Here is an 11,512-nt window from a genome sequence, read left to right on the forward strand (position 1 = left end):
ACTCGATGGCACCTGACAACAACAACAACATGAGCACAATTAAGTAATCTGGAATATGTATTCTCTGCTATGTTGCCCACAGCTTGTCATGATCCACACAGTCAAAAGCTTTTGTGTATCAATAAAGTACCCGTAAACATCCTTGTAATATTGTCTGCTTTCAGCCAAGATCCATCTGATGCCAGTAATGCTATCCCTCATTTGATGCCCTTGTCTGAGTTCGGCTTCAACCTCTAGCAGTTACCTAGCAATGAACTGCTGCAGCCATTTTTTTATTATCTTGAGCAAAATGTTACTTGCATGCAATATTAATATTATCTGATGATTTCTGTATTCCATGGGGTCACTTCTCTTGGGAATAGGCACAAATATGGATCTCTTCCAGTCAGCTGGCCAGGTAGTGTTGTCTTTCAAATTCATTGTCACAGACAAATAAAGGCCTCCATTGCTGCCTTGGTTTGTTGAAAGATTTCCGTTTGTATTCCATTAATTCCCTGAGAGTTGTTCTTAGACAGTGCTTTCAATGCACCCTGGCCTTCTTCCTTCAGTATCACTGGCTCTTGATCATACGCTACCTTTTGAAATGGTTGACCATCAGTCACTTCTTTTTGGTATATTCTTTTGGTATCCTCTGTATATTCCTTCCATCTTCTTTTGATGCTTTCTGTATCATTAAATACTTTGCCCATAGGATCCTTCAGTATCGCAAGCTGAGGCTTGAATGTTTTCCTGTTCTTTCAACTTGAGAAACACTGAGTATGTTTTTCCCTTTTAGTTTTCTAACTCGTCTTTGCACATTTTGTTATATTTGACTTTTGTTATATTTGACTTTGTCTTCTTGAGCTGCCCTTTAAAATTTTCCTGTTCAGCTCTTTTACCTCCTCATGTTTTCTATTTGCTTTAGCATCTCTATGCTAGAAAGCAAGTTTTAGAATCTCTTTGAAACCCATTTTGGTCTTTCACATCTTTGTCTTCTTAATGACCTTTTGTTTTCTTCCTGTATATTGTTCTTGATGTCATCCCACAATTGATCTGGTTTTGGATCATTAGTGCCTAATGCATCTAATATGTTCTTGAGATGATCTCTAAATTACAGTGGGATAAGTTCTAGGTTCTGTTTCGGCTCTCATGGACTTGTTTTCATTATCTTCAACTTCAACCTGAACCTGCATATGAATAAATGATATCTGTTCCATATTCTGCCCTGGCCTGGTTCTGGCTTGGAGCTTTTCCTCAGTCTCTTTCCAGAGATGTAGTCAGTATGATTTCTGTATATGCCATCTAGTGAGCTCCATGTGTATAGTCTTTCATGTTGTTTGAAAAAGGTATTTGCAATGAAAAAGTCATTGGTTTTGCAAAATTTTATCATGAGATTTCTAGTAGGCAGGAAAAGGACCTTAACAAATTATGGACTCTTAAGCCCACATTTTATGAAAGATGTATACAAGTCGAATGTTACACTGTTAACTGTTGTTATTGGGCACCACTGAGTCAATTCCAACTCAAAGAAACTTCATGTAACAGAGTAGACCTGCCCCATGAATCTTCTAGGTTGCAATTTGTAAGAAAGCAGATAACCAGGTCTTTCTTCCAAGGAGATGCTGGATGAGACTGAATCACCAATCATAGTCAGCAGCAGAGCATTTAACTGTTGCACTACCAGGGCTATTTCACTGGCAACTGGAGGAACAGAAGAAAGTCAGAATTCTGGTCGATTCATTTTTGTAAGAATAATGGCTCTACAACGCTCTGAAGACGGGCACTAGAGTCTACATGGAGGCCAGTAAACAGAAGTTAGAGGCAAGGGTGGTTCCTGGACAAAAGGCATTTGTCATAGGCGTATGCCACTACATACTGTAAAATATCACAATAATGTGACTGCACCGAACCTTAACTCAAATAAAGCTCTTTAAGGAATGTTTCCTCTAGAACAGTTTTCCTTTATTAAAAGGGACTCAGCTTCTATACAATCTTTAAGTCTGGGGTTTATTTTGTTTCTGACAGGTAGGGTTGTATCCTTTCACTATACTTATTCAATCTGAATGCTTGAGCAAATAATCCAAGAAGCTGAATTATTCTAGAAAAAGAACACAACATCAGGATTGGAGGAAGACTCATCAACAACCTGCAAGATACAGATGACGTTAGCTTGTTTCCTAAAAGCACTGACTGATGAAGATCAAAAACCATAATCTCTAGTATGGATTACATCTCAACATAAAGCAAACAAAAATCTTCACAACTGGACAAATGCACAACCTCACAACAAATGAAGAAAAGATGGAAGCTGTAAAGGATTGTATTTTACTTGTATCTAAAATCAAGCTCATGGAAGTGGAAGCAGCAATGAAGAAATCAAACAACATATTGCACTGGGAAAATCTACTGTAAAATGCCTCTTTAAATTGCTATAAAGCAAAGACGTCATTTTGAAGACTAAGGTGTGCCTAACCCAAGCCATGTTGTTTTCAATCAGTTCATATGCATGCAAATTGTGGAAAATGAGGAATACTGAAGAAGAATCGGAGCTTTTGATAATGAGGTTGGTGAAGAATATTAAATATGCCACTGACTGCCAGACAAACCAACAAATTTGTGTTGAAAAAAGTACAGCTAGAATGCTTCTCTGAAGAGAGAGTGGTGAGATATGGTCTCATAGACTTTGGGCATGATATGAGGAGGGACCAGTCTCTGGAGAAGGATGTCACGCTTGGTAAAGTAGAGGGTCAGCAAGAAAAAGGAAGACCCTCAGTAAGATGGACTGACACAGGAGCTTCAATAATAGGCTCAAATATAACAACAATTGTAAGGATGGCACAGGACTAGGCAGTGTTTTTTTCTGTTGGACATAGGATCACTATGAGTTGGAAGCGACTCAACAATACCTAGTAACAACCTGGACAAATTAGTAAAGAGAAAACAATCGCTGGAGAAAGGCATGCTTGGTAAAGGAGAATATTCATGAAAAAGAGGAAGGTCAGAGATGAGACAGATTGACACAGCTGCTTGAGTATCACTATGAAAATGACTCTGGACCAGGCAGAGTTTCCTTCTGTTGTATGCACGGTTGTTATGAGTCAGGACCCACTGAACAACTCTCTCAGAACCTCCCCTAGGTGACTCACTCCAAAACCAAGTCAGATTCAAAAATGGCAGTAAGTGTATGTGTTGAGACTGTAGTTCAAGACAGCCTTCCTAGTCCAAAAAGAATATTGATCTTTTTATTGTACATTAAAGAAAGGCATAAATGTATCTCTAGCAAAATATGAAGAATTCATGAACGTGGTTTTTGGACTAGAAGCCAAAGGGATTTACAGAGGTGAAAATGAAATTTCTTCCCATGGAGACACATAAAGAGTATATTTCAGGACAACTTAAATAGCAAATATGTACGATGTGGTGGGAAAGGAAGGCTTTGTGTGGCCACACTTCTTCCTCACGATAAAGCTTTCAGAAAAATGACAATAAGAAAGACCCACTTTATGCCAACACTTATTATTCTTGACTTTTTTATGTCTTCATAAAATGCAAACTGTTTACCGAAATGGAAATCTAACATTATACACCAAAAGAGTGATTTAAAAGTGAGAAAAGACGTACTGAGACAAACGGGTTACAGATCTGCTCAACGCTACCTGCTTCTCAGCACTAACTTCAAAGCCCACACATCTCAAATGCTAGAGAACAGACTCATAGATTTTCCACCTTAAGTATGGGTTATGACTGAGAAAAGCACAGACTCTCAAGGGGAGAAAGTCACCAGCACTTAGACTGGGTACAGGAAAAAGGAAAGGTCTCATGAGGAAGAGCGTTACATTAAAAAAAAAAAAAAAAAAAAGTTTTCCACTTACCCAGCAATGACCACGCCATCATGTGAATGTACGTCACATAAAACTGCATCAGGAATATGTTCCAGCTCACTCACGGCACCTTTGCGATTCTGCAGAAGGACAAAGGGAGGTGAGATTTATACCCTTCTGTGAATGGCATAAGGGTACATCAATTAGCTTCCTCCTACATTCCAGGAGTCCAGGTGTGGCCCTGTAGATTAACGTGGTGGACTGCAAAATTCATTTGAACCACAAGTTCGATGGCTGCTAACCACAAGATTGGTAGTTCAAGCTCACCAGCCGCACCTCAGAAACCCTATACAGGGTTTCTAGATGTCGGAACCAACTGGATGACACTCGGCAACAACAAACATTCCCTATAACAACAGTCCATAACAACTTGTGACAGCATACACTGCATTCCAAGTCAACCTGACCTTCGAAAGGAAAATGACAACTGATATGGTATGAGATGGAGTATTTCCAAGTGACCATGCCATCCATGAAAGGCACTGTACTCTGGTGGGAGAGAAGTAAACTGCTGTCCCTGTCATTAAGGAGACTCCAAAACCAAACCCAACCCACTGCCACTGAGTTGATTCCGAACCACAGTGACCCTGTAAGTAAGTGCAGAACTGCTCCACTGCCGTTGCTGTTAGATGCCATCGAGTCAGTTCTGACCCATAGTGACTCTGTATATATAGGGTTTCCAAGGAGCAGCTGATGCGCTTGAACCACCGACATCACAGTTCAAAGTGATTTTGCAGCGCATTGACCCACACCAGGACTCCTCCACAGGGCTTCCAAAACTGTAAATCTGTATGGAGCAGAAGCTCCCAAGGAGTGGCTGGTGGGCTTGAACTACCAATTGTGGTTAGCAACCCACTGCTTAACCCACTATGCCACCACATTCACTGCTGTCAAGTCAATTCTGACTCCAAGTGGCCCTCTGCAGGAGCAGACAGCCTCATCATTTTCCCAAAGAGTGGCAGGTAGGTTTGAACAGCTGACCTTTTGGTTAGCAACCCAATGCCTAACCCGTAGTGCCACCAAGTCTCCTTTAAAAGAGATTGAATGCAGGATAGTAAAGCAAATATGTGCAAAATGCACTACACTACTAAGTATCTGTTGACAGTGGCAAGTACAGGCAGTGCGCAGTTTATGACACTTACAAACGTCTGTTGGGTTGTTCTAGCTTTGTAGTACCTACACTGCTGCAACATGCAACTGGCCAAAGTTATTATTCTCAGATGTTCACTGGCAGATTTTTATATGTAAGGTGTCCAATCCGCAAAGACACCTAAAGACTAGATTGATAAAGAAACTGACAATAAAAGTCAGTAACAGGTAAAATTTCATGCACAAAAACAATGGTATTGGACTTATATGGGAACCAAGTTACAAGAGAGTTGTCAGAATGAAAGTTGTCATTAAGTCAGAGACTATCTGTATATAAAGTATAGCAAAAGTCCAGTTCAGAGAAGAGGAGGTATTGAGTGATTCCCTAAAAAAAAAAATAACATTCTATACATACACACACACACACATACACACACACACACATATATATACACACATACACATCTATACATACACACACACACACATATATATACATCTATATATACACACACACATATATACACACATATACACATCTATACATACACACACACATATATATACACACATACCCATCTATACATACACACACATATATATACACACATACACATCTATACATACACACACATATACACACACATATACACACACATACACATCTATACATACACACACACATAAACATCTATACATACACACACATATATATACACACATACACATCTATACATGCACACTTGCACACACAGACACAAATAGATGAAAACCCGTATTGGGGAGGAGAGGAAATTGTTTCTGATTGAGAGGTAAGAGGTTTCCTGGAAATAATATCTAAAGGAAATCCCTAAAAGTCTGTGTAACGGGTACCTACAGAGGTGGGAGACTAAGTGGAAGGTGAAGAGAAGTGAGAATTTTAAATTATCGTACTATGATAATTTTTCATTGATCACAAAATGCACACACATGATGGGGCTTTAAAAGGTTCGTGGAAAAATTACATTAACTGTTAGTTCCATTTCACCACAAACTTTTTGAAGCCTGGCCATAGGTGTGTGTGTATTGTGTTAAGCGCTGTTGAGTTGGTTCTGACTCATAACAACACTATGTGGGGGAGGTTCCAAGGAGCAGGTGGTGGGTTTGAACCGCTTACCTTGTGGTTAGCAGTCCAATGCTTATCCTACAGTACATACACATACACAAGAGTGTGGCGCTGTAGGGTAAGCACTGGACTGCTAACCACAAGATCAGTGGTTCAAACCCACCAGTCGTTCCTCGGCTACAGAGGGTTGCTATGTGTCAGAACCGACTCAACAACAGTTAACAATAACAACAACATATATACATGTATGTATTTTAGGCACCCTGGTGGGTACAGTGGTTAAATACTGGACTCCTAACCAAGAGGATGGTGGTTCAAATCCATCTGCTACTCTGCAGGAGAGAGATGTGGCAGTCTGGAAACCTTATGGGGCAGCTGTACTCTGTCCTACGGGGACTATGAGTCAGAATGGACTGGATGGCAATGGGTTTATGCAATTATTTGTAAGGTAAAAATAAGGGGAATCTTGATGAATATAAACTTTTTACACAAAGAAGGTAGGAAAGAAGACAGTGAGACCCAAAAAGCACACATGGATAAAGGTATTTATAAAAATATCAAGTAACCTGCAATTTCAGCTCTGCAGAACTGGCACAAGAGTTCAAATTAATGTGTATGAGTGCAAGCATACAGTAAGTGTTCAATAAGTGGCAGCTGCTATTACTATTATTGATATTATTGGGAGAGGATGATGACATCCATTCTGCTTAAAATTATCATTTATTAAGTGGCTGTGTCCCGGCACTGTGTATGATATTTGATTATCTGCATAATGATCTTACTTAGCCTATGGGCCAAGTCTCAGGCGGAGGGATCAAATGAAATACATCCAAGTAGAGCTTTCCTGCTAGGATGAGCACGAGGGAAAGATGAGGGTTTGGGACTCTGTGTGAGGGTCACAGCCCAGGTGAGCAGAACAGAACAACTCTTTGGCAGGAACAGACATGGGTAGAGAGGCGAGCTGCTGCAAAGAAAGTCTGTGTGCTCCCAGCCCTCCTCCATTTCTGTTCTATGGGCTCTGTGTCCACACTGCTACTCTAATCTGAGAGAGCCTACAATCTCAAAGGAGTCTGAACTGCAGGCCCAGGTAAGTTCCTGCAAGTCATCCCCTGTGTGGAGATTCCACAGACAATTCTGACTTTCTTCAAAGATTTCCCAGCAGCTCGGCCCAGGAGAAGCAGCACTACATCAGGTACACAGCCCCACAGCATCTACGGCCAACACAAATCAGCACTGAACTTGATTATGCTCTGTGGAAGGCACAGGCGAAGCAGCTACAGTCACCCTCACCACCAGCCCGTAAGCAGGGCATTCCTGCTCCCGTGAGCCCTGCACTACAGATGTGAGAACAGAGGCATATCAAGGTCAAGCAGCTGCCTCTAACACTGTTGGTTAGGTTTCTATAGGGCTTTCATTCTAAAACTGTAGTAAGAGCCCCACCATTACAGTGAAGGGAAGATTCATCATTCAAAATTTCACTTATGCAGTCCTTGATATTAACAATGTCGGGAAACTGGCCTGAGACATTCCAAATAGAAGTCTTCCTTACATTTCACCTGCACTTTTACTCCAGTTCACTCACTCATGGTGGTATTCAGCATCACTGTGCATACGGCTTTGTGCTTGTTAGAGAAAAACGGAAACAGACTTTCCGTTAAATTGTACACAACTTGTTATTAAGTGCCAAATATCTGAGGTGGGTCTTTAAACATCTTCACTTCCACCACCTTCTGCCCAAATGAGGAGACTATGCTCCAAATGAGGAAGCAAAATCTTAGCTGCTACTTCCTCCCTGAGTTTGAGCCAGGGGGTAATGACTATCTCTGCCAGCCATACTCACAAATCCCCCTTAAACTCTCCCTTCTTTCTGGACTGAGGCCCCAGTTAATGCCCGTCCAGCCCCGCTCCTCCACCCAGAGTTAGATCCCGTTTGTCTACACCACTTCCTTGTCACATCTCCTTCCCTTACTTTCACTCATGTCCCTTATACTGGCCGAATCAGGCCTGCACACAGGAGGGCTAAGTGAATACCCAAAAGATGAGCTGATCACCTTACGTGGATGCAAACACACCCTGGAGGACCGGCATGATTTTATTCTGCAGTGGTGTCTTAATGGCCTAAAAAAAAATAACTATGCCAACTGTCATTACAACAGTGGTTCTCAGCAAAGGCTGATTCTGTCCCCTAGGGACACTGGACTATATATGGAGATGTTTTTGGTTACTACAACTGAAGAGGGAGAGAAAATACTTTTGACATTTAATGGGTAGAGGCCAGGAATGCTGCTCAACCTCCTATAATGCATAGAACAGCACTCCCTTCCCCCACACCACCACAAAGAAATATCTGGTCCACAATGGCAGTAGGGTTGTGGTCAAGAAACCCGGGACTAGAGAAATACTGTTGTCAGGAAGATCTGTCACTAATGAGGTTATGAGATGACTGGGGACAGGCATGCACACAGGCAATATGTCACTATCAGCAATGAGCAAAAGCTTGTTAACCTCAAAGTCTATTAGGATTGACCTTTATGGGAGGAAAGAAAGCATCATTCCACCCCTGGTAGATGTTGATGATCTAGTTGGAAATAACCAGGTAAAGAGAGACACGGTCACCGCTCTGGTGTCTTGTCATGCCTCAAACAGCTTTATGTAACGCTGTTCTAGACAGCTATTTCCTATAGAAACACTTCACTGTGCAGATTTCGAGCTGTGATCTAATATTTCTGCAGAGATTTCGAAGTGATAAATGTTATGGAAGCAAGCCAATAGGTTATATGAGGGAAAAGAAGACAGTACTTGGAGACATTTAATAATTTCTCTTTTGCATTTCCTGGAACTAACATTGTGCAGCTCCTCTTTTGTATTCAGGTGATGCTTTTGCTTTCTTTGTCCCGAGAGTTGGTGTAAGTGAAAGGAAGGGGCAACGTTACCGAAAGATCCTAACCATCAGAGGGCCATTGGCTGGCATCCAAACTCACCCTTCCTCTCCTGGAGAACAAGAGGATGCTCCCAATCATGTGGGTGAAAATGGGGCAAATACTCTAATGGATAACAAATGGGCAACAAAACAAAACACCTACAGCTGAGGGGCTGTTGGCAATTAACCTCCGGCCGTAATTCAAGGGACTGAGTTTAATCCCCACTTGGACTCCCGTGCCCTTGTTGGCTATTCTTCTACAGGTAATGATATTGGCCACTGCTTACCTTCCAGTTGGTTCTTAGCATGTGTTCCCTGGCTCGGCACTCTTGGAAGATGAGCTTCCAGCAAGAATAATCGGAGATGCTACTCTCAGGGAGGTGCCCCTCCTGTTGGCACAGCCGGAACCAGAGCACTTCATCTTCTGCAGTCACCTTCCAAGCCTTGCTCACCTACAACAGGAGGGACACAAATGTCGACTTCAGCAATTAGAGAAGCCCCTCATCATCCAAAAACCAATCAACACCTTTATTACTGCCCTGGGTGGATGGCAGTATAAAATGTCTCATTAACAAAACACTCTGAGGTGGAAAAAAAATACAAGGAAATGTTTCCAGTTTTATAAGATTTCAAAATTGTTCTACTCCCATCTAATATCACATTTCAGACTACTTGATTAAATAGTTTTCTAACGTATGAGGCAAAAAATACAAATTTAACATCTTAATAAGCTTTACAGTTACACACAAATTTTCCTAACAGACTATCTTCGCTTCTGACCACCAGGCATTTGGATTTCCATCTTACAGGACTAGAGACAGGTGGCCTCTAGGAAGGAATCCGAGAAGCTGGGCTCTCTGAAGAGAATATGTCATCAGGATTAGCGGAAGACTCATTACCAGCTGGCTATCGGCAAATGACACAATCTTGCTTGTTAAAAGTGGAGAGGACTAAAAGCACTCACTGATGCAGACCAAAGACAGTCTTCAGTATAGACTGATTATAATCAACTGGACCAATAAGCAACATCACAATAAATGACAACAAAAAGACTTGAGTGTCAAGGAATCATTTTACTCGGATCTACAATCAATGTCCATGGAAGCAGGAGTCAGGAAATCAAACCACATATTGCACTGGAAAAATTCGCCGAATGTTTTTTTTAAAAAAAAAAGTTACTTTGAGAATTAAGGTGCCCCTAACCCAAACTACACTTTCAGTCACCTCATATACATGTGAATGCTAGACAATGAATAAGGAATACTAAAGATTTGATGCTTTTGGATTGTAGTGCTGGCTAAGAATACTGAATATACCCTAGGAGGCCAAAAGAATAAATTTGTCTTGAAAGGGTCTGCCAGAATGTTCCTTAGATGGGAGGATGGTAAAGACACTTGAAGGGGAGAGAAAGGAATAGCCAGAAATATCACCATAGAAAGCCTGTATATCCGTCTTTTGTCTATAACTGACTGGAATACCTAAAATGGGCCTACAACATGCCCAGTGAAGGAGGTTTCCTGCAGAGCCTTTCCATTGTGTAAGACCATATGTGGAATCCTAAACCACATCCAGAATCTTCTGAGGTGGGAAATCTCCACTTGAAAGGACAAGCAGACCAGCTTGGAGTGACTAGAAGAACAGAAGATACTTCTTGAAAGAAAGATCAACAGGAAAACTACAAAACAGTAACGGCAGTCCAAGTGACTACTACAAGAACAAGCAAGTTGCTTGCCCAGGAGACATCAAGGCAAGTGGTTGGGTCCCCTCAGGGAAAACCTCCTTCCAAGACTAAGGCTGAAGGGGAATACACGACGAGCAGGAATGCTGCCTGACTGGTGACCACGTTGGTCATCGATAAGGGAAAGTGAGGAAAAAACAACAATGAAACTGAACTAAGTCTGACCACAGTCAATAGACTCCTGTGAACCCGGGTGGAAACCTGGTTGGCCAGCAGTATGGCAAGACCTGGGAACTCCTGGGCCCAGAGTCAGTGATATAGTCACAGAGGACTAGAGTGGAGAGTGAAGCGTCCGGCTGACAAAAAGTTTTGAGGGCATATGCATAAGAACACCCACACTTGCAGATAATACCCACTTGACCTGGCTTCAATGACTGGATGATCAGAACTCGACTAGAAGAAGATGAGGGGGGAAAAAAAAGAGTAATCTGATACAATTTAATGAACTTGACCAACACCTATGGATGCAGTAACTCAAAAGAGGGAACAAATCTTTACAGCGAGGATCATTCCCACCCCCTCCAAACACAAGACAGACAGGGATGGGCAACTTGGACATTGGCTACCCAAAATGGCAGGGCTACAAAGGCAAGAAGTAACTGGCTTACAAGTTTTCAAGAGGGAGCCTAGAGGGCTCTGAGATACAGGGACTGAGTCATGATTGGAATGGGGGGGTATCATGTTAGGATGCTGGAATGTCTCTTTATTACGTGACTAACCAAGGGGCTAGAGTTTTAGTCTGTGTTACAGGTCAAAAGCTCTCCAGTATAGATTCCAGCCTAATTCGACCCTATAGCGAG

General features: G+C 41.8%; 1 protein-coding gene across 1 annotated transcript in view; it reads right to left on the reverse strand.

The window, feature by feature from the left end:
- Window positions 1-11,512, reverse strand: part of FBXW8 (F-box and WD repeat domain containing 8) — a 237,150-nt gene that overhangs the window by 177,399 nt on the left and 48,239 nt on the right. Inside the window, exons 3-4 of the mRNA XM_006865507.1 lie at window positions 9,262-9,426; window positions 3,852-3,940 (exon numbers count right to left, since the gene is read on the reverse strand). Of these exons, the coding sequence (XP_006865569.1) occupies window positions 3,852-3,940; window positions 9,262-9,426 (254 nt within the window). The remainder of the gene's footprint in view (window positions 1-3,851; window positions 3,941-9,261; window positions 9,427-11,512) is intronic.

The sequence above is a fragment of the Chrysochloris asiatica genome, unplaced genomic scaffold (assembly GCF_000296735.1).
Source record: "Chrysochloris asiatica unplaced genomic scaffold, ChrAsi1.0 scaffold00078, whole genome shotgun sequence".
Classification (NCBI taxonomy): Eukaryota; Metazoa; Chordata; class Mammalia; order Afrosoricida; family Chrysochloridae; genus Chrysochloris; species Chrysochloris asiatica.